Source organism: Ursus arctos, unplaced genomic scaffold (genome assembly GCF_023065955.2).
Source record: "Ursus arctos isolate Adak ecotype North America unplaced genomic scaffold, UrsArc2.0 scaffold_29, whole genome shotgun sequence".
Taxonomy (NCBI): domain Eukaryota; kingdom Metazoa; phylum Chordata; class Mammalia; order Carnivora; family Ursidae; genus Ursus; species Ursus arctos.
This window is the reverse complement of record NW_026622974.1, coordinates 28,684,055-28,706,215: the sequence shown is the minus strand read 5'-3', so window position 1 is coordinate 28,706,215 and position 22,161 is coordinate 28,684,055. Positions and strand designations below refer to the sequence as shown.

General features: G+C 40.4%; 1 protein-coding gene across 3 annotated transcripts in view; it reads left to right on the top strand.

Annotated features, from left to right (window-relative positions):
* Positions 1–14,707, top strand: part of COL12A1 (collagen type XII alpha 1 chain) — a 114,602-nt gene extending 99,895 nt beyond the window's left edge. For 2 of the 3 annotated variants that reach the window (XM_057304043.1, XM_057304041.1), the window contains 8 exons: positions 2,257–2,310; positions 3,725–3,796; positions 7,757–7,792; positions 7,900–7,966; positions 9,062–9,250; positions 10,216–10,284; positions 11,282–11,452; positions 13,663–14,707. In XM_057304043.1, coding sequence (XP_057160026.1) covers positions 2,257–2,310; positions 3,725–3,796; positions 7,757–7,792; positions 7,900–7,966; positions 9,062–9,250; positions 10,216–10,284; positions 11,282–11,452; positions 13,663–13,838 — 834 coding nt within the window. In that variant the 3' untranslated portion in view covers positions 13,839–14,707. Of the gene's footprint in view, positions 1–2,256; positions 2,311–3,724; positions 3,797–7,756; positions 7,793–7,899; positions 7,967–9,061; positions 9,251–10,215; positions 10,285–11,281; positions 11,453–12,470 lie in introns of all 3 variants that reach the window. The other variant, XM_057304042.1, reaches the window with a different exon arrangement.
* Positions 14,708–22,161: the final 7,454 nt, after the last annotated feature.

The following is a 22,161-nucleotide window of genomic DNA, read 5'->3' as shown; positions in this document are numbered from 1 at the left end:
CTGAGCCACCCAGGTGCCCCTGATTTGTTAACTTTGCTAACCTTAATACCTCTAAGACACCAGGCAGAAGAGGAGGGTAATTCAGTTGAAGCAAAGATCTGCCCAGATAACATCAAATGGTGGATGATATGCCAGTGAACTTTATTTGCCTACTTTGGAGTTTAGATGAGAGAGAGGTCAAAGAGAAAACCATGTTCTTTGGAAATCTGTGACCCGGAGGTGGTAGTTATGTAATATATTCTTCTGACTCTTTTGAGACTGGCACTTCAGTTTTTTTTGAATTCTTATTTTACAATAAAAGACAATAGTAAGATTGCAGAGGTGACAAGTCAGTCTATTCAGTTAGAAAGCAAAACCAAAGATACTGCAATTAAGTAATGATGGGCTGACTCACTTGGTGCTGTTACTATGGAAGTCTGGTTGGACCCACCATGTCCAGCCGCTGTGGGCTTCCTGCAGATACTGTAGGTCGCCAGTGATGCCCCATCAACAGGTTCTTCCTGAACTGGTGGTCAGGCAGCCGTTGCCACCATCAGTGCTTCTCTGGTTGCCATGGGCAGAGGTGAGGAGGAAACAGAGAGATGTTGGTTAAAGGCTACAAAGTTGCGGTTGTTATATAGGATGAATGAGCGGAGCTCTAATGCACAGCCTGGTGACTATAGTTAATAATACTATATAGTATACTTGAATTTGCTAATAAGTAGATCTTTAAATGTTCTCACTGCACTCAAAAAATGATAACTATGTGAGGTGATGTATATGTCAATTATCTTGGTTGTGGTAATCATTTCACAGTGTGTGCATACATCAAAACATCATGTTGTACCCCATAAATATATACAACTTTTATTTGTCATAAGCTGGGGGGAAATATGGTTGATCAGGAAGTTCTTAAGCTGACTAAAGGAAGGTTATTCAGAAATATAATACCCACCTAAACAAACAAATAAAAGGGTGTCCTATATAGACGTTAGAGAAATTTAGATGGAAGAAATGCGATTCAAACTACCCAAGCGATACCACCAGAGCATTTTTGCTGCTTAAGTGGCTCTCAGAAGCAATGTTGATGTTACATCAGATGAACTTGGAGTCTGTTTTTTGTTAAGCAGGCTTGGATCTCCCAGAAAACAGTCTGAAATCTTTATCTGTTTAAGTTTCTGGAAAAAAAAAAATTGGGGGGTGGGGGTGGTGGAATATTTCTAATACAATTTTAAGGAAATAATTTAAACTTCCTCTGTTGTAAAATCAATGGAAGCATGGATACTTATAATGCAGGCAGTTATCCAAAGGCTCTTGATTTTTGCTAGAATCCAAGAATATGGATGAAATTATCACTCTTATTCCCTGCAGAAAATGAGACAAAAATCTCCTTTGACAGAGGAATGCAAGAACTATAAAAAAGACCTGACTCAGAAATCCTCTGCTGAATTTCAGAGATCTCACTGTTGGAATGAATGCTAACTGGGTAGCAGAGTGACTCATTCCAGGCAGAGGTCATCTGGCACTCATAAGGAGGCAGGCCGTGAGAGCCACAGAGCTGGCCTGCAGGGCGGGGCGCCGCACTGCCGGGGCACAACTCTCTTCCCAGTCAACCTGACACCCATGCGGATCTGGTCTTCTGTGTGAGATGAGGAGAGACAAACCACTAAAACAATTAGCTGGGGACCTGAGGATTTTCTCTGGAGTGGAAGGCAATTAAGATAACTTCACACCTTTCCAGGGTAGGGGAGAAAAATGCCCCAGGAGTGGAGACATCAGTGGTCCTGCCCTTGGCTGTCTGGCCATTGCTTAGGAAGTGAGGGAGATTTTACTCAGGTGGTTGGACTTTCCTTCATCTTTTATGATACCATGAGTTTTGGTCAGCAACATTTCCTTTCCTCCCACTTTGATTCTTTCTGGGCTAGTTTGTGGACATTGACTTTTCGGTAGAAAGGGTTAGCCTTGCTCTAGGCTTCCTCACACTCGCACAAAAGCAAAAGCTAGCATCTTTATAAAAGGAGTCTACCTTCTTGTAAGAAGACTAGTGCGACTCTTAAGATGACTTTATTTATAAGTATATAAATGAATAAGTATGGAAATTATTCAATAAAAGGCATAATGTAAATTGGAAAACTTTTTTTTGTGTGTGTATTTGTCTTATATTGGAAGGTTACTTGCACTTGGGTACTTCACCCTTCACTCTTAGCAATCTCTTTAGTATCTTTCTTTTTCACTCAGTCATTTTTTCACTAATTCATAATTTTATGTTTACAATAGGGCTTTACTGGGAAAGATGGTGCAATGGGACCCAGGGGCCCCCCTGGGCCACCGGTAAGAACTGAACGTATTACATTGTTGTCTCTCCCCCTCACAACCTCTGCCCCCATTTGCTAGGGAAAAGCTCAGTAATCTGGCCTTTGAGGCACATTCCATCAGTGCTGTGGGGTACATGGTCAAGGGAGCTGTTGGTTTTATTTTCCTAAATCAAAATGGGCTACAGAAAGCAGATGTGTTAAAATAGTCTTTCTTTTTAATCGAGTTATATTTGAAAAATAAAAAAATACCCTTAACTAGCTTGGCCACTGGCTGTTACAGTGCTCCAGTTCCTTCCAACCCCACATTGAGTGGTAGGGTTTTAAGACCCTAGTGGTTACTTTGTGTTCTAAAATTTTAAGAATCTATAGTCTGTGGTATTTCAATTTTAAGGATATTTCTTACACTATCAGTCATTCTGGGGAAGTAAGTTTCACCTAAGTAGGTCTTCTAATTAAGATCTTTGGGGAAGATACGGAAGCCAATGATTTGGGAAGTGGCATCTACATACGTGCATCTGGGTGAGATCATAATGAACTTGTGTGAGATGATGGATGCTCTTCATGTCTGACGGTAGGATGTGAAGACTTGAGAGAATGTGTTAAAGTAATGTTATTATTTATGCTTAATGTTTAATATATATATTCTCAGGTAGAAGAGAGTTTAAATGTATAATAAACTTGCATTTTAAATATTTACTACAGAGTTTACTTAATATTTGCATAAGTGACAAAGTAAAGGATTACCTATCTTACAAAATTTGATGATTCCATTTTCAGGAAATTTTAGGCTTTAGAACATGAAGTATTGGTTAGGAGAGATTATAAATATTCTTTGAAAAATATGGCTAAGATTTTTAAAGCTGTGTTAAAAGCAACAGGGAAAAATTTTTATGGTTTGGATGGGCTGAAGGGTGCTGATATGATAGAAGAAAGCGGAAGTGTAGAGAAGGCACCAAAAAAAAAAAGTGAATTTCTAGGCGGAGAGCCATACTCCCAGCAACAGAGGAAGACTCGGCCACAGCGGTGCCCGATTTAGCAAAGACCCAGCTACTTTTTAAATTTCTTCCCCAGCCAAAGTTTTCACTCCTGTCTTTTGATGGGTTTTCTGGTTTTGTAATAGAAAGGAACTAAAAAACAGGGATTGCTTTCTGCAAATCACAGTCTGTGAATTGTAAAACTGATCGTGTGTATGTACAGATTTTTTTCAAATGGTCCTAAAGTATATTTGAGAACTATACACTCCATAAGATTGAGAATTATCAAGATTTTCTTTTTCCCTTTTGCTATCTTAAAATTTGGTTTTACTCTTCCCTATTGCATGCTGCTTCTGTGAAAGGCTTTAAAAGCTGGCCACGTTAGCTAGTTTACTTGAGATGGGATTTTTCTTTCATCGTGTCATTCCCTTTCTTGGCCTGGCCCGTGTGTTGCAGGGAAGCCCAGGCTCCCCAGGCGTTACAGGACCGAGCGGGAAACCAGGAAAACCCGGAGACCACGGCAGACCCGTAAGTGGACAGGTTGCGTGTCGAGAGTCCTTTCCCTGTGGCCATAAGTAACAAGGATACTGCAAGGCTTTGGCCTATTTATGTTCTCTCTGCCGTAATGGGTTTGAAGCATTTGTTGAAACTATGCTAAACCCATGGATTTCACTTGGTACTAGTTCTAAAGTTTTTCTCTCTGAGTTATAATATTTGGGGATGAAAATTGTGGTCATTGGGTTTCTTTAAAAGGAGAATGGGATTTTGAGCCAAGACACATATTTCTGCACTGTATAAACACTCAAAGCTGGGTCAGCAGAATGATTCTTTTATTTAGAAGTGGTATGCTGTTTAAGATAGAAAAATACGTGATGGTGATTCTCGGCGCCTCTGTCCCGTCCGGAGTTTGCAGATGTTAACCCTTCATGAAGGTCATCCCGTCACGCATTCACTCATTTCTCTTTCACTGAGGATGCTAGAACAGTAGTCCCAGGATTAAAAGGATTTCTCTAATCTACTACTTTACTGTTTTATATGGCCCTTTTCCAATTTATGTACAGCTTAACTTTCTTTCAGTCAGATGGTTTGGTTAAAATAATAGTTAAAATGGCATTATGCTGATCTAGTATTTTCACGTTAGTCCCTCCAAAACTGAATTTGAAGTTCCTAAAATTACAAACCCAGAAGTATCTGTAATAACTGTTGAGCATCATCTTCTTTACAGCCTTTTCCTTCTTTGTATGTATAACGTGTGACAATATTTTCAGCAGTTTATTTGTCCGAATTGAATTCTAAAAGATAAAGTTTATGTCAAAGATAATGAAGTCTAACTATTAGCAATGACACAAATCCATCAGGGCTGTTCTCTGGACAGAACTTTTTTTTTTTTTTAAAGCATTGTCCAAGTTATATAAACCCCTGCTTAAAAACTGTTTAATGTCAAAGAAACTTAGGGTAGAATCTTTATGTGACAGAGCCTGCCTTCCATGTTTACACAAAATTAAGCAGGCAGCATAAAGATGAAAGGACTCCTGATATACTTTACAATCTGTGTGTACCCTAGCACAAGAATTTATTGCTCTCTTTTCCTCAATGAATCATAGCAGAAACTTCACAAGAGTAGTTAGAAGCACATGGAACTTTTCTACCCATTCACAATTCTATTTCATTTGAGTATGACTGAAATGTAGTCTCACATAAGAATCTACCTGATGTAATTGATGGCTGGAACTAGAAACCCAAAAGGAACTTCTGCTCCCTTTACTTGAAATGTGATCTCTAGACACTGGCAATAAAGATGCTTTCTACAAATCATATATACTAGAACAATCTCAGAGTGGCAGTAAATTAAAACACACACACACACACACACACACACACACACACACACACACACACCAGGAACAATCTGAACGTAGCAATAAATGTAGAAGAAAAAATTCCTTGCAATTTACAGAAGGTTCCAAACTAAGTCATAACAGTGTTTCCATGAGAGTCTAATATTTTTGGCAAAGGAGCACCAAATTCTGGTTTCTTATTATAATTTAGTAACATTTATTTGGACTTTATCTACCCTCTTTTCTCACTTTATTTTCCTCATCCTTCTTTTTTTTTATTTTAATGTTTTTTTATTATGTTAGTCACCATACAGTACATCCCTGGTTTCTGATGTAAAGTTCGATGATTCATTAGTTGCGTATAACACCCAGTGCACCATGCAATACGTGCCCTCCTTACTACCCATCACGAGCCTATCCCATTCCCCCACCCCCCTCCCCTCTGAGGCCCTCAGTTTGTTTCTCAGAGTCCATAGTCTCTCACGTTTCATTCCCCCTTCTGATTACCCCCCTTTCTTTATCCCTTTCTTCCCCTACCAGTCATCCTAGTTCTTATATTCCATAGAGGAGAGAAATCATATGATAATTGTCTTTCTCTGCTTGACTTATTTCACTTAGCATTATCTCCTCCAGTGCCGTCCATGTTGCAGCAAATGTTGAGAACTTGTTCTTTCTGATAGCTGAGTAATATTCCATTGTATATATGGACCACAGCTTCTTAATCCAGTCATCTGTTGAAGGGCATCTCAGCTCCTTCCACGATTTAGCTATTGTGGATAATGCTGCTATGAACATTGGGGTGCATATGGCCCTTCTCTTCACTATGTCTGTATCTTTGGGGTAAATACCCAGTAGTGCAATGGCTGGGTCATAGGGTAGCTCAATTTTTAACTTTTTAAGGGACCTCCACACTGTTTTCCAGAGTGGCTGTACCAACTTGCATTCCCACCAACAATGTAGGAGGGATCCCTTTTCTCTAAGGTGGCAAATTGCTCCTTCTTTTCTGACTTACCTTTAATTTCTAAAACTAAAGCTAGCAGGTGGATACATAAAAGTCTCAGCAAAGAGCTTGGCTCAATCACTGTTAGCTCATGTCATTAGCTATGGTAACCAATTGGTATTTTCTTGCTACCTTGTAACATGATGTTGTATAGCAGATGTTTTAAGGAACTGCTGGTGGAATTTGTAGTCATTTACTCAACACCCTTTTGTTTAGTGCCTAAATGTGTTAGTCTGTGTTCCAGGGTCTGGGGATACAACAAAGTCTGTGTAAACAAGACAAAGTCCTGGTCCTCATGGAGATTCTAGTGGGAGATACAAACCAAAAACGTATAAATAAACAATATAGTTTCTGGTGGTGTTGAGTGATATGAAGAAAAAGGAAACAGAGTAAGGGGTCAGGGAGTAATTTGATAATGAGAAGGTGGCTATTTTAAATAAAGTAGTCAGGGAGCTCCTTTGAGGAGGTGACACTGTAGTGATGTGGGGGAGGAAGCTGAAGATCCGTGGGAAGAAGATTCCAGGTACGAACAAAAGCCCCGAGTGAGAAATGAGTCTGGCAAGTGAAGGAACAGCAGAGAGGCCTGCGTACTTGAAGTGAAGGGCGTTGAAGGGGAGAGGGATAACAGGCAGGGTCAGAGAGCCGGGCAAGGTGATCATGTGGACCATCTAGCCTAGGATATGGAATTCTTATTTTATGCTAAGTGTGATGGGAAGCCCTTAGAGGCAAAGGAGTGACATAATCTTATTTACCTTTTAAAAATATCGCTCTGGCTTCTGTGTGGAAAATAGACTCTATAGGGGCAAAATGGGAAAGCAGAAAGACCAGTGAGGAAGATATTGGAGTTGTTCAGGCAAAATTCTTGGAGGCTGGTTTGGTGTGGGGTATTATCTGAGCACTGGGTTTGTCAATGGTTTGGATGTTCCTTCCATGATTGCAGTTGGCAGCCTAGAAACACATTATGGAAAGACAAAAACTTCTTGCACTTTAGAAAACCTTTTGAAGATCCTCTCATGGCCAATGAGAGGCTTGACAGAGTAGGGACAAATATTCTGTGGCTGTGTTTCGATTTGGGACCACCATTTGGATTGAGTTATTTAGTAAGAGAGACGCATGGCTCCTTTTATACCCAATGTACACATGCACGCACGTGCGCACACACACACACAATTATTGGAAGAAGTTAGAGATACATATTTAGTTAGGAAATTGACCAAGAGTCCACTGGTTCTTACTAGAACTGCACCTCATGGACAATCTACATAAGAAGCTGAGCTGCCCAGCCACGGGGATGGAAAGTATAATGGTACCAACGGCAATTTCTCATCCATATTTTAGTTCCAGGCTTATATCGTGAACAGCATTCATAAATGTATGTAGCGTATGTAACTTCTAAATGTGTGATCATAAAATTCACATCTCAGCACTAATTTGGAGGATATGTGCTTCTGAGAGAGACAGAGAGACAGGGAAAGACAGAAAGATTGCTTTTTACAGACAGGCAAAATGCGAGTAACTTGGCTATCAATATGCTGTGTCATTTTGCTAATCTGTTAGAAAGCAGACCTTGCTGTCTTTCATCATGTGCCTTCATGAATCATTTTAGATCGTGTTTGTCGGTTTCTAATCTATGAAATTCCTGTATTTCAGGGTCCGTCTGGATTGAAAGGAGAGAAAGGCGATAGAGTATGTATTTCTTAAAATCTGATTCACATTTATTTTGTGTGTTAAACATTGAAGTCTGAAACTATAGAAATAATATGCTAATGATTCTCATTGATTTAATTAACAAGGGAGACATTGCTTCCCAGAACATGATGCGAGCAGTTGCAAGACAAGTCTGTGAACAATTGATAAGTGGTAACATTTCTTTTATTTTTAATGTATGAATGGTCTTTAAATTTATTGCAGGAAAATGCAGAGTTTGAACATAAAGTTTCTAAGATACTTGTTTCTATTTCATTTTGATGATCTCGTATTTTTACACATTCTCAGTTTTGGATCTGGTTAGATAAAACTAGTGATATTTTAATGACTGTCATTAAGATAAAATAAGAACCCAAAGTAAAACAATAGTCTACTATCCTGTACTTAATCTGATGCAAAATCATATTTTGAAAGGGCTTTTCAATTTCCTTATTAGGATTTTCAGTGATCTTCACCTGGGTGTACGTACAAGCAGCCAAGACTGGATTTTTAACGTTAGAAACTTTACGTTATTCTATAACTTTAAGGAAAGAGGCCCATCAAGACTAATTTGATCACAGAAAGTACATTTTGGTGGGAACCTTTTTATTGCCTCCTTATTTTTCAGACTCTTTCTTCTTATTCTATGAAGCCTACCACGTAATAAAGCTCAGTGCCCACAAACCGAGTATGGCCTTAAACTCAAGGTTCTCTATTTCAGAAGTCTAAACAGTGTTTCTTCAAGTGTGATCCTGAGGAACACCTGCGTTAGAATCACCTTGTTAAAAATGAGGGTTCCTGGGCCACCCAAAACATAGCGAATCAGGGTCTTTGGAGATGAGGCCCAGAAATCTATATTTTTTAAAGGATCCCGTAGGCGATTCTGATTGACACTGCAGCCCGATTGTCATTCTTAGGTACACTCAAAAATGGTATACTTTCTTAATTTAAGAAAGATTCTCTTTTGAGTGACATCATCTGGCAAACCCCAGGGCTTTATCTCAGAGCTATATTGAACTTTTACAACTCTTTTATGGCCTATAGTAATGCCGTGGCTTCCTGGTCAGTATTTTGTGGAGACAGTTGTTTATCAGGGATCATTTTTGTCCTGGATGGCTGGAGTGTTTTATATTTAGGCTTCTAATTAGAATGTGTCCTGGCAGGGGAGGAATAGAGATTTATTTCACTAGCCACTATGAGAAAAAAGTTTCACCATCTCATCCCTTCCCTACTGGGTTTCTTACTAACAAGTCTTCCTTCTGTTTGTAGGTCAGATGAACAGATTCAATCAGATGCTGAATCAGATTCCAAATGACTATCACTCCAGTCGTAACCAACCAGGCCCACCGGGTCCCCCAGGCCCCCCTGGCAGCGCGGGAGCCAGAGGAGAACCGGGACCTGGGGGGCGACCAGGCTTCCCCGGCACACCAGGGATGCAGGGACCCCCGGGTGAACGAGGTGGGTGTCTCTGGCTGCTACGCAGGGATAAAGGAAGGAGTTCGCAAGTGTGGGATCTGGGTCAGGTTGAAAAGCACATGGAAGACTGAACTTGGCAAACTGCTTTAACTATTCTTGTTTGGACAGCCCCAGAAGAGCTGTGTGTCCATGAACCTGTCTTTTCATTCAGGCAGCCCCAGGCCATCAAGATCTGTATCAAAGAACACAGGAAGATTTTGTCAGGAGATCTCAGTAAAGATAATGCTATGTTCTGATGGTTGTTGTCATTGTTGATGGAAGAAACTGTATTTTGGCAAACTCACTCAGATGCTAAAATCTGATTAATTATTGTGACTGGCAAGAGTTGGGCACCAACAGAATGTACTTAAGTAGCCCTACAGTTTTAGATCCAAATTCTCTTGGTGACTTTATTCAGGGCCTGGCACTCGTCTTACGTGTTTGTTTGGCTTTAATTTCATGGTAGGTAAGTGTCATTGAAGGAAAAGAAGAAAAATAAGGTGATTTGATTCCAGATGTTTCAGGATCCTGGGGTTCGCTCTTGTTAAAGCAGCAGTTGATATTCTGGAGAAGACTTAGATACTTTGGTAATTCTGACGGTTTGGATGCTGTGCAGTGGGGCTACCAAAGACAAGATACCTTTAAGATGTTTCTCAATGAGTTGAAACTATTTATTCAAGATTCCTGTTCTTAATTACTGTTTCTAAAAAAAAATATATTAGACATGTTTGTTTTCTTCAAATAATTTTTCCCCTGACTTGTAGCCAGATTTGTTTCTTGGCCATGAATCTGGAATTACCCAAATGTCTAGAAAGAAGTTAGCTTCAAAAGTGAACTTTTGTGAAAAATTAGGTTCTGCTTTCACTAAAAGAAGTGAATTACTTGAATTAAGTATTATCAGTTAAGATGAAAACTACGTGTTTCCCAGTAATTTTCTCCCTGTGCTTTCTCTTTTTGTCCTTGCTTAGGATTGCCGGGAGAGAAGGGCGAAAGGGGTATTGGGTCTCCAGGACCTCGAGGGCTGCCTGGCCCCCCAGGTATGTTTGCCCGGACATCAAATAAGTAAACAGCAGAAACAGTGGGAGAGCATACAACCCCAAGAGATTCACAATTTCAGCCTGTTAGCTTCGGGCATGCCTGCCCCCATGAATATATTTTAGCAAGAAGTTCAGCTTGTATAACTCCTCATTTTTATGTTCTCTTTGTTCAAGAAACTGAATGTGTTCCATTAAGCATTTCCTATCACTTTAACATACGAGGGTATGAGTTTTAGTGACACAGAGGGTTGTTGTTTCCGTTTTTATGGAATTCCTACTTGTTTTGTTTGGCCACATAGCCTTTAAGGATGGTGTTATTTCCTGTTTCTTCTCATATTCTTTAAGATGTTGCTCGCAGACTGCAAAAATATATTCTCACTAAAAAGCCTGACACATTGCAAGATTTCATTCACAGTTTCTTTATTGATGTTTTGGAAAGAAATAATAGTCGTCCAGTTGTTTTATGCACTTCGTTTCCTAGACTGAAAATGAAGTTTTGTTTTTCTTCATTGTAAGGTCCACAAGACCCTTGTAACCAAGGTCAGCCCTGGTGGTTAAATCTTTAGGTTTATGTTAACCGTAAATAAGTATAACTTGATCCAGAAATAACATCACTTTACATAGTCAGGAGGTGTGGAGCAGGCATTCCCATGTTTTCCTGGCAGTCTGATGTGGCTAATATAGCCATGTCCTTCAGAGAGTTTTATTTCTGTAAGTGTGGGAGCCATCCGGGGATCTCATTGAGATCTTTAGTTTGGCTTAATTCTTGGTAAGTGAATTTTCTTTGGATAAAATCGTTAAAGTAGTTATATCTCTGTCATTAACTCTCGGTGGATCACTGGTAAGAAAGTTCCACACATTGGTTCATACTGGTGATCTCTTAAGGAAATACTTTCTTAACATACCCTAGTGAATCATGTAGTCTTGAGAATTGTTGATTGCCTCAGGAGATGTATTTAGCAAAAAAGGGGAAATCTTTGTTTTAACCCCGTACTAGGTCCACAAGGAGAATCCAGAACGGGTCCACCAGGGTCCACAGGATCAAGAGGACCCCCTGGCCCCCCGGGTCGTCCTGGAAACTCAGGTATCCGAGGCCCCCCAGGTCCTCCTGGATACTGTGACTCGTCCCAGTGTGCCAGCATCCCATACAATGGGCAAGGCTATCCAGGTATGTTGTTGCCGATGTAGGAACCCACATTCACCTGAATTAAGAACCTTTATGGAAATCAAGTTCTCCAGGATTGAAGGAAGGTTGATTTGGGGATTTCTTAAAGATGTCAACTCTTTCAGTTACATGTTTTGATTATGTAGTAACATTGTCCTCTCTCAAAGCTAAAACATTACTTCATTGTTAGGAGTTGAAGAATTATTTGCTCTTTCTTCCTGTATTTCTACATTTGCCAAATCACATCGTAAACCTCTCCTTAATTTCTTTTGGGAGTTCAGAGAATGTTATCAAATGACTTTTTTTTTTTTTAAACCTAAAGATTTGTAATAGGGATTTGTTGAATTTAATTGTAGAATGGCAAGAATACATACTAAGAAATTGTTTTGGGTATCTAATGTTTAGGCAGACTACTTGATAACATGGTGCAGACAACTGAAAATAATTCACTGTCTCACACTGTCCATAGTATTAATGTTCATAAAATCTGGGACTTGATTTTTTCAAAGAGTTGGTAGTGCAAATCTAGTGTTTGACCATTATAGAGGCCAGGCCTCTTATGCCTTCTTTTGGGGAATGTGGGGACAGGGGAGATATGTTGATCTGGGAATAAGGAACTCATGCTGTGGTCAGTGGTGACCTTTTCATCAGCGCACCCTCAAGCATCTTGCAAGTTTTAAAAATGATACTGCTGTTTGATATGGTTGGCTACTAGCAAATAGTGCATGAGTAGTTGAATATCTAAATATCTATATATCTATATATTTATGTGCATACTTACATATGACCAAAAGTAATAATGAATTTTAATGCAAATTTCTCATGCAACTTATTCACAAATTTACAATTTAATTCTTTATAAATTTTAATCACCTCTACCTTATGGTATGTATGAATAACTGGAAATATATGGATATATATATATATATATTTTAACCATTACATACTTAGATGGATGTGTATATATATTTTTTGCATAGTAATTCAACTTTTAAAAACTATCATCTTTGACCTGTTTCAGGTTCCGGCTAACAAATTTTCTAAGTCGCCAGTGCTGCTTACAGTTTGAATACATGAAAATCCTGTTTCTGAGATGTTTGCGCACGTGCTTATTAGGAAATGAGTCTGTATGGAAATTTCACCACAGATGTGGTTAAAGAACCGGGTGGACATCATAAAGGAGGGTGGAGACTCTTTATACTAACTTGAATGAGACAAAAGCAGTGGTGTTAGTTTATAAGCCTGATGCATTTCAGTCATAATGTAGAAAAATATTATTTAAAAAAAAAGTTCAAACCCACAACCATGAGGAGCCTCAGTTGTGAAAGAGGCGCATAATAAAACTACTAACGAGCGGAGATTATGCCATTTCAAGAAAAACAATTAACCTGGTTAAAGAGAAATGTCTTATGTAAATAATAAACTAATTGTGGCTTGTAAATGATTTGTATGTGATCCTGTCCACTAAAATCACTTAACAATTCTACAATAAGCTTCTGCATCAAAGCCTGCTGCTTGCTCTGTGCCGGAATAACACCGAATGGAATCTCCTCATCTCTTGCTTGTTAGCGACGTGTCTGATTCAGGGCGTGCGTCTTATTTTCTTATTTTTTGTACATGTACTCTCATTTGGGTTTTGTAATTGCAATTTTTAAACCAAAGTTTTATAATCACCTTTTTTCTTCCTGTTTCGCTGTAGTCACTGGTGTTCCTCACCCACCGACTGTAACTCAGTCCGTGGGAGAGACAGCCACAGAAAATGTCACGTACTGTATATTACCTGGTGACAGTGGCTTCTCACCTCCACAGTTCAGTTTCTAGGAGCCAATAAAACCTCCCCTTACCTCCTCACCTTTCCAAATTGTTCTTTGAATTGAGGAGTCTGAACTCATGAACAGTTGCTTGGGGATTTGCGAAAATCTTGTCTAGGTTTGTGCGCTCGCAGGTCTTCTGCGCAGCCTCTGACCGGTCCCAGGCACTTGTGCAATGATTGTATTTACTGCTGCATCCTTGAAGGTTAAAAAAAAAGGGCCATTTCATTATTTGATCATCGCCAAATTCTCTCTGCAAATGGACGTAATCAGAACATTGTAACCTATCTATTTATAGTGATGAGATTAAGACTGGAGTGCCATCACCTCGGGTGATGATTTAGCTTTTGCTGTGTGTGTGCCTTCCAAATCATGCCGTAACTGTCATGTTGAATCGGACAGAGCCCTACGTGCCCGAGGGCGGGGCTTACCCGCCCGAGCGCGAGCCCTTCATCGTGCCGGTGGAGCCGGAGCGGACGGCGGACGAGTACGAGGACTACGGCGCCGACGAGCCTGGCGAAGAGCAGCCTCCCCACGGGCGCTGGCGGCGCGCCCTGCCCCGCGGCCCCGGGCAGTGAAGCTGAGACCGCGCGCGCGCGCGGCCACGCTGGGGGGAGGTGTTGGGATTTTCATTTGCAGGTCAGAGCAGTGAACGTGTTATCAGCGTTTTTTCTTCCGGCGTTGCTTCATCCAAGAGTGCGCTTTCTGACTGTAGAGAACCTTGTTTCTGCAGGAAACCTAGCTCCCTGCACGCAGTCTTGTAGACATTTTTGCCTTTGCCCTTGAAATGCTTGCAAAATACTTTGCTCGCAAAAGCTGCAAGGAGAGAACGTGCCTTGTGCCTTTAGTTAGCAGGAAGGGCAGCCTCAGTGAAACTCTTAGGTTAAGCAGTAAGTCCTGGAACCCAGAACTACTGTATATTTCGAGAGGGCAGTTCATCTTTTCCAGTACTTGTTTGCAATTCAACCATACCACGATTCAAGTAATTCCCCTCCTCAAACCGAAAAGGAGGAAAGAAAAAAAACTCCATTTCAATTATTTCTCTTCCTTTTCTATCTTCTGTTATACCTTAGGGCATAGAATGCTCTTATACATCTCTTTAACAACCACAAACCTTAAGCCATGTAGCTGAAAGTATTGTATCAACTGGATACAGTTCCATATTGCCTTAAACCTCCTTGTTTTAGACACACTAACATTTATGCCCAATTGCAGATTATTCTGCAGAGATGGAGTTGCATGTTTGTGTTGTATATTTAGTATGAACTTTTTTTTTTCAGAACATAATGTTTCTTAGTTATCAAAAGCAGTTGGAAAATGTTTGCAAGACTATGAACATAGAATTGCTGCTTTTATATTTTAACTGCAGATTGTGAATTTCACTGCCTTATATTATTTATTTCTGAAACAAAAGAGGCATTTTTCAATAAAACTACTGAAAATTTGACATGGTATGTTTTTTCTTTGAATGGCCTTTTGGAGTGTTCAGGCGGTTGTCACAACAAACAAGTTTATATTCTTGGATACGGTTACAAATCTTGCTAATACTATTAAATTATGCTAAATAACTTTAGATTTTTAATGATACGGTGAAGTCATAGAGAATGTCGAGAGCCTTAAAAAGCTCAGCGGATTCCAGAGGCTTTATTGGGAATGTAGAGGACGTGTGGGTTGGTGGAAAAACAACGAAGTATCCTAGGAGACCCCAAACAACCAAATAATCTTTAACAACCCACATGATTTTGATTTAATCACCTTCCTATACCATATTTTACCCAATAACATGTTTAATGCAAAAAGGAAAATTCCTTAATGGAAATTTTTACATTTAGTTTTAAAAATTTCTTGAAATTTCCTAGATGTAAAAATTTCCTTTTGCACTTTGACGAATTCAGTAACTTCATTCTAAACAGCAAAGAAAACAATGTAAATGTTGGTTTGAAAGAACCAACATCAATCGAAGGAGAGAGGTAGTGATAAAAACTTTGCTACAGAGCAAAACATTTGAGTTACATACTTCCTGGAGGCCAAGATCCAAAGGAAATGACAATACATGAATACATTGTGTTCGGGAGGTTTCTAGCAGATAGTGCTAAAGTCAGAGCATTCACCTGTAATTCCCCAGTACCTATATTAAAAAAAAAATTGTATTATTATGTTCAATTAGCCAGCATATAGTACATCATTAGTTTTTGATGTAGTGTTCAACGATTCTAATGAATGCGTATAACACCCAGTGCTCATCAGCACATGTGCCCTCCTTAATACCCATCACCCGGCTACCCCTTCCCCCAAACCCCCTCCCTTCTGTTACCTACATTTTTAAAGTCAGAAGAGACTACTGAGATCATCCCAGTTCAGTTCTCTGCTTTATGGAGAAGGAAACAGACTCAGCTAATTAGAATCAGAACAAGACTAAGACTCTAGGTCTTGTGGTTCTTAACCCAGTTTTATTACCAGATACGCCCGGCTCCCCTCCTGGGAACACTAACTCTCTGGGCAGGAGCTTTCAAACCTTACAGTTCTATCAAATTATTCTGATTAAGTTTCTGATTAATTTTGGTTTCTGATGCTCCTTAATGAAGAGCCTCTGTATCAGGAGATTGAAGACAGGTTCAGTTCCTTGTCACTGACCCAGCTGAGTCCCAAGACCACATGAGTTTGAGGCACAAAGGAATCCCGTCTTCCCTCACTGGCTCTATGTGGGTTTGATTCTTGACATCGCGCGATGTACTGATTGAACTACTTGCTAGTCTGTGCTGGGAGAGGGGATGAGGGGCCGAGACAGTTCTAGCCGGGGGATAAGCACAAAATTAATATCTAGCTGACATATATGTTGTGATTTTTATTTTCATAGTGTATTTTCTCCTTAGGTTTGGTGACTCTTATGTTAAAATTATTTTTGTAATACCTGATTGAGTGAATATGGACACGTGACAGGGAGAAGAGGCCAGGTAGCCTGGGTTTAAAAACTAAAACCCCACAAAATCAAACATGTGAGTGCTGTTTTGTTTATTCAAACTTACTTTGGAGGAAACCTAGCACAACCTGAACACTTATTCTAGCCCTTTAAACTTGAAAGTGTTATAAGAAATTCATTTTCTGTAATTTATATTTGAAGCTAGGGCTCTTATTTTTAAGAAACTAGTCTAAGAAGTGGGAAGGGATTGTAGCTTCGAATGAGATCTACTGTGGGAGATATTTCAAAATTTAAAAACAGCACATACATAGATACTAACTTCCGAGTATTCTTACAAGAATATTTTGTACAGTGGGATTAGCGTTTTTTTTTTTTTTTTTTAAGTTTAACGGGTGGCTACATGTATATTTTCTCAGATTTGCGAGCGTGTATTTTTGAGTCTGTAAAGAATTAGCTACCTATGGGGTTGCTCAAGCTTGCATTTAATTTTTGTACAAATAAGGTGAATGTAATTGTTCCTAAGTATTTATGATTTTTTATCTATCTTGTATGGTATTTGGCACATTGGGTTATGTCCTCATTTGGTTTTAGTAATAATTTCTCCATAATAAAAAGGGTTTGATTATACTGCTCTCATATGGTTTGAGCGCCTTATAAAAAGTAGCAAATTATATAAACAACAGCTGTGATAAATCTTTTATTTTCAAAGGCAATCTTTTAAATACAAATTAACATTAATCCCTAAGTCACTCTATACTTGTGGTTAGAAAATGAATTCAAATGTGAATGTCTAAAAGAACACTTATTAACTTTTTCACTCTTAGATCAGGCTGCTGATGGTTATTGGAAAAATCACATGGACTTGCTTTCAGGGAGTGACCTCCGTGTGGTCACTTATAGACTGTCTCCAATGCTGATGTCTTACCTGGTTTTATATCAGTACATCCAACAGTATGTCCCTCCCCGAAGTTCTACAGACAACTCAAAATTAACACATTTGATATTTATTAGGATTAGAATTCAGCCGTGACTAACAGAAAGTCACAAAATATCTAGCCTGAACAAGTAGCAATTTCTTTATAATTCATGTTTAAAAAGCCAAAGACCCAGGCTCTTTCTATCTTGCTGCTCTTTGTTTTGTGGTTTCCATAGCCCAGTTAAACGGATGATCCAAGATTGTTAATAGAGCTCTGGCTACGATGTCCATATTCCCCTGCAAGAAGGAGAAAGGGCAGGGAAAAATCCCCACCCTTCCATTTAAGTACACTTCCTGGAAGTTGCAAACGTAACTTATAACAACAAATTTATATTCCATACCATTAGCCAGAACTTAGTCATTTGGCTATATCTAGCTGTTAGTGTGAAATGTCACCTTTATTTTGGGTGACCGTTGTGCCAAACTAAAATCAGCTACTCTGTTACTATGTAAGAGGGGAAAGGAATACTGGGGTCAAGTCAAGGCTTCAGTCTTTGACACAGTGTCCAAATCTCAACATATCTCTCCATAAATCTGATTTCCTCCACTGTCCCCTGACTCTCCTACCATCAAGTTCTCAGGCCAGAAATTTGAGAATGACCTTAAACTCTTCCTTCCTTCGTTTCTCACATCTAATCAGTGACGACTAGCTGAGTGAACTCCTTCATACATCTGAATCACCCTAATGACTCAATGGTTGCTACTCAATTTTAGACCCTTGGGATTTCTTGTCGTGACTATAATAAATTGTCCATTTAAGGGTCTCTTTTCCTGTAGCCTTGGCCTCCCTCAAATAAGTCTTCAGATTCCGGAGTGATTCAGCATGTTGGAGATGGAGACCCAAGAATGTGTACATTTGAAATGTATTCTTCAGGCGAGTCGTAACGATCAGCCGGAATGGGAAACTTTACACCTTCTGTCTCTGGCTTTGGATATACTTTTTATGCCAAAATTACATTTCCAGCCCAGTCCTTTCTTTTGATCCTTTAAGCATATATATCCAACTGCCTTGGTACATCTCCAGTTGGACGTTTTACAGGCATTTCAAGTTCAGAATGAACAAAGTGAAAACCCTCACCCCTTTGTCCACACCAGTATTTTCTACAAGACAAGTTTCTTGTCCCTGAGTGATACTTTCTCAATTATTTAATTCAGAAACATGATAATTACCATGACTTTTCTTCCCCTCACCTCCTACGTCCCATCAATCACTAAATCCCTTTGGCTCTGTCTCCTAAGCATCTTTCAACTGTTCATCTCTCTGTATCCCCACTGCCATTCTCTCCCTCTAGGCCCCATTGACTTGTCTGGATTCCCCAGAAGTTGTCTATCTGGTCTCTTTCCAGCCATTCTTCCTTCACTCCAATCCATTTTTCTTACAGCTTAGCATCCAAAATGATTGTTAAGAATGCAAATCTGGTCACACCACTACATTTCTTTAAATTTTTTAGTAGTGTCTAGTTCAGAAACCTTATCAATGCTCATTAGTCATTAAGGACTTGAGCTCTTCCTACTTTTTGACGTCATGATACCTCACTTATCTCATTTGGTTTTCTCCAACTACACTGGACTTCCTGCCCTGCTCTCCAGTATTTTGAGCCTTCACAGGTGCTATATCCCTTCTCTGGAACATGCTATCTTTATTTGGTCATATCCTATTAATCCTTTGATGCTGAAATAATCACTTCCTTTGGGACACCTGTCTTATCACTTCCCAAGTTCAAGATCCGTGCAATGTGGCAGAGACCATATTGATTTTGTTCACTCTTGTGTTTCTAGCAGCCACCAAAGTGCTGGTATTTAGGTGGCGTTCAATAAATATTTATTGAATGAATAACTTCAGGTGGAATAAACTATTTTCCTTGACACACCAGATTCTATTTGAAACACCAAAATACTGTATGAAGATTGAATAATTCGTGTGTGATTGAACTTCTTCATGTCCACTTTGTTGCAGAGCAGTGTTTCCCCCCCCACCCTCTGTAGGAGCCATGAGTGATAGAAAGTCTTGATTATTCCTTACTTTGGGCTGTTATATAATATGCTTCTTTTCATGGTAATATCCTACTGTTGGAGGAGAACATCAAGAGAACATGACCACCAGTAGACCTATGAGCTGCACCCGGGCAATCGGAGGCTCTCCCCATCTCTGCCCTTCCCATTCCCACACTAGGAGATGTTTCAAGGATACGGCCTTGAGAGAGTAAAGTGTTCTTGGGAACATCTGGACCGAATATATGATTGAACTCGGTTAAGACCTCTAGATATACTTTTTAAAGATTTTGGTGGGTAGATGCGGATCTTCTTGTCTTGTAACCACCTAACACAAGCTTTGTAAGTTCCCTTGCTTATTAAAACTGCCACCTGTCAATCTGGAATGGTCTGCCTCATTCTTGGTTTTCTCCTTGTCCTCTTTGTATAGGGTCCAGTTTCAGATTTCACCAGGGACGTTCCCAAGGTTTTGAATCAACAGTTGGTGAGCCAGCTAGGGCAGATGGGTGTTGGGAAAGAGGCATCCATGAGGGATATCCTGTGTTGACCATTGACGTCTATGTGGGGAAGGGGGGCTCATATGTTAAACACTTGTGGCCCGTAGTGTGAGACTGCAGGGACACCCTGAGCATGCTGGCTGGTCTAATGCACTTGTTGGAGAAACTGCATGGGGGGCGAGTGCACTGCAGCAAAGAGAAACACATGGCTGCCACAGGGGGCTGGGCTCTACTGTGGGCAGTTTGGCGGCACACCTGTGTGCAATTAGAGCTTGAGCTAGCTTGAACTAGCAAGTTGAAAGTAGAGCTGAGAGTAGAGAAGGATGTGTGGTTGTCCACAACTCTGTTGATTTTGGGGCTGACAGATGAGGTGAGAGAGCAGGATAATAGGTTGGCGACCTTAGCATGTCATTCTGTAAAACCAGGAGTTTGCAAGCTGCTGTGGATGAAGGTGGAGCACTGGTGACGAAGTCTGATTGGGGCATGAAGAGGTGGAATCCCTGGGAAAGGGAGGAGAACAAAACGGAGGATGCCGTAGTGATTGACAGTGGAATGGAGGAACACCCCAAGCCGTCTGACTCCTGATACGAAAGAAAGCGAAAGCACAGCAACAGCAACCCCAGGCAGCAGGCAGCCCCCAGTTCAGGAACCATTCACGACGAGAGGATATGCTCCCACTGAGCTTACTGATAGGGCTGCCAAGTTCCAGCAAAAGGCCAGGGAAAGTATCTAGACCTAGTGCGGCTGTGCAGGTGGGGGGCAGGGGGTGGGGGTGGGGTGGGTGGCGGTGGGGGGAGTGCGACGGAAGGCGGTGGCATTTTTCTGACTCGGCAGGAAGCAAAGAAAATGAGCGACCTTACGACACACCGTGCCCTCCAATAGTACCTGTGTTTCGGGGGTCCAAGGCACTCACTACTGTATAGCTTGGGTTATGCTAGTCTGCAGGGAGGCTTGGCCCAGTGAAGGGGCTTCTCTTCTCTCTGGGCATGTGTGAACCCGGAAGTCTCTGGAGGAGGTACGACAAATTCCTAGGGAGTAGAGAGTGAGACACATCATCTATGCCCCTGTCTTCGAAGGCCCAGATCGGGTCACAGTCACGGTAGGAATGAAAGCCATGATACTCCAGTCTGCCCTAGTCCCCGGGGTGGATGCTGACATGTATGCTGAGCCTAGTTGTGGGACACATTTATGATAGTGAGCTGTCCATTGCGGATAAATACAGAGTAGATAATTGGTTAGGTATTAGGAAACATTTCATGTTTTCTTCTTCTTCAAGGTTGACAACTGGAAAATGAGAAATAGAGGTTGTTCCAATGTCTCACTGAGTTATTAATGTAAAAAGCCTCAGGTGCTCAGGAAATGCCACAGAGAAGAAAGGATGTTTTTATCTTCTTTCATTAAAAAGAACTCTTCTGTCCAAACCACTCCCTCCAGAACTAAACCTCACAGGATAGTTAGACAAAGGTGTTTGCTATGAAATTGCTATTTTGTTGAGAGAACTGTTGTCAGTCATTGGAGCTTTTGATTGTAGCTAAAGTTACCGCAAATGGGATGAACCAAGCACGTAAAATGGGAAATACCTTTAATCAGAATGTTTCGCAAATCAAAGCAGATGTGACGTATTTATCAATGTAGATTTCTGTTGTTTACATACCTCGAAGCAAAAGCTACTGAAACATGTTGTTTAAGGTCAATTCATTTGAGTGAAGCTCAACTAATGGAGAGAATTTACACATTTTTTCTTCTCTATATAGAACTTCACACTTACATTTTCTTTTGTTTTGTTTTACGTTTTGTTTTTCTCAACCTCTCATTTCTTAGTTTCTCAACTAGCAATATTAATCTTAGAACAGAACGCACAATGTAATTGATGCAAGGACATATTAAGTTAGATTTTAAGAGAACTTCTAATGAAGTTATAAAATATTTTCCATGGATGTTTTAAAGACAGGAAATAAAACAGACATGTAAGTTCTTTTGCACCTGGCATGATGCTAAGGGCCTCCGCTTAAGCATTCTTGAAAGTATTATTATCCCCATTGTACAAATGAAAAAAAAACTTTCGGAAAATTAAACGACTGCTGCAGGTATACAGTTAGAAAAGAGAGGAGGTTTCCACTCTATGCCCTTCTTCTACGCTGTGCCGTCCTTCCTTGTGGTGGCGTCGGTAGAGTTCTGTCTACAAGTCATAATGCAGCTCAGAGTGCAGACTTTGCTCTCGGATAGACCTGGGTTTAAGCCATAGCGCGGGTGCTTTCCTACTGATATCTTAAGAAGTTAGTTGACCTCTCTGATTCCGAAGTTCTGAAAACTCGGGCCTTATGCCTAGCTCTAGTGTTGTGGGGACGTTAATACCAAATTCGTTATATTTTTGACCGTATTAAAAAATTAGGCCTGGGATGCCTGGGTGGCTCAGTCGGTTAAGCGTCCACCTTGGGCTCAGGTCATGATCCCAGGGCCCCGATGGAGCTCAGCCTTGGGCTCCCCACTCAGCGGGGAGTCTGCTTCCCCCTCAG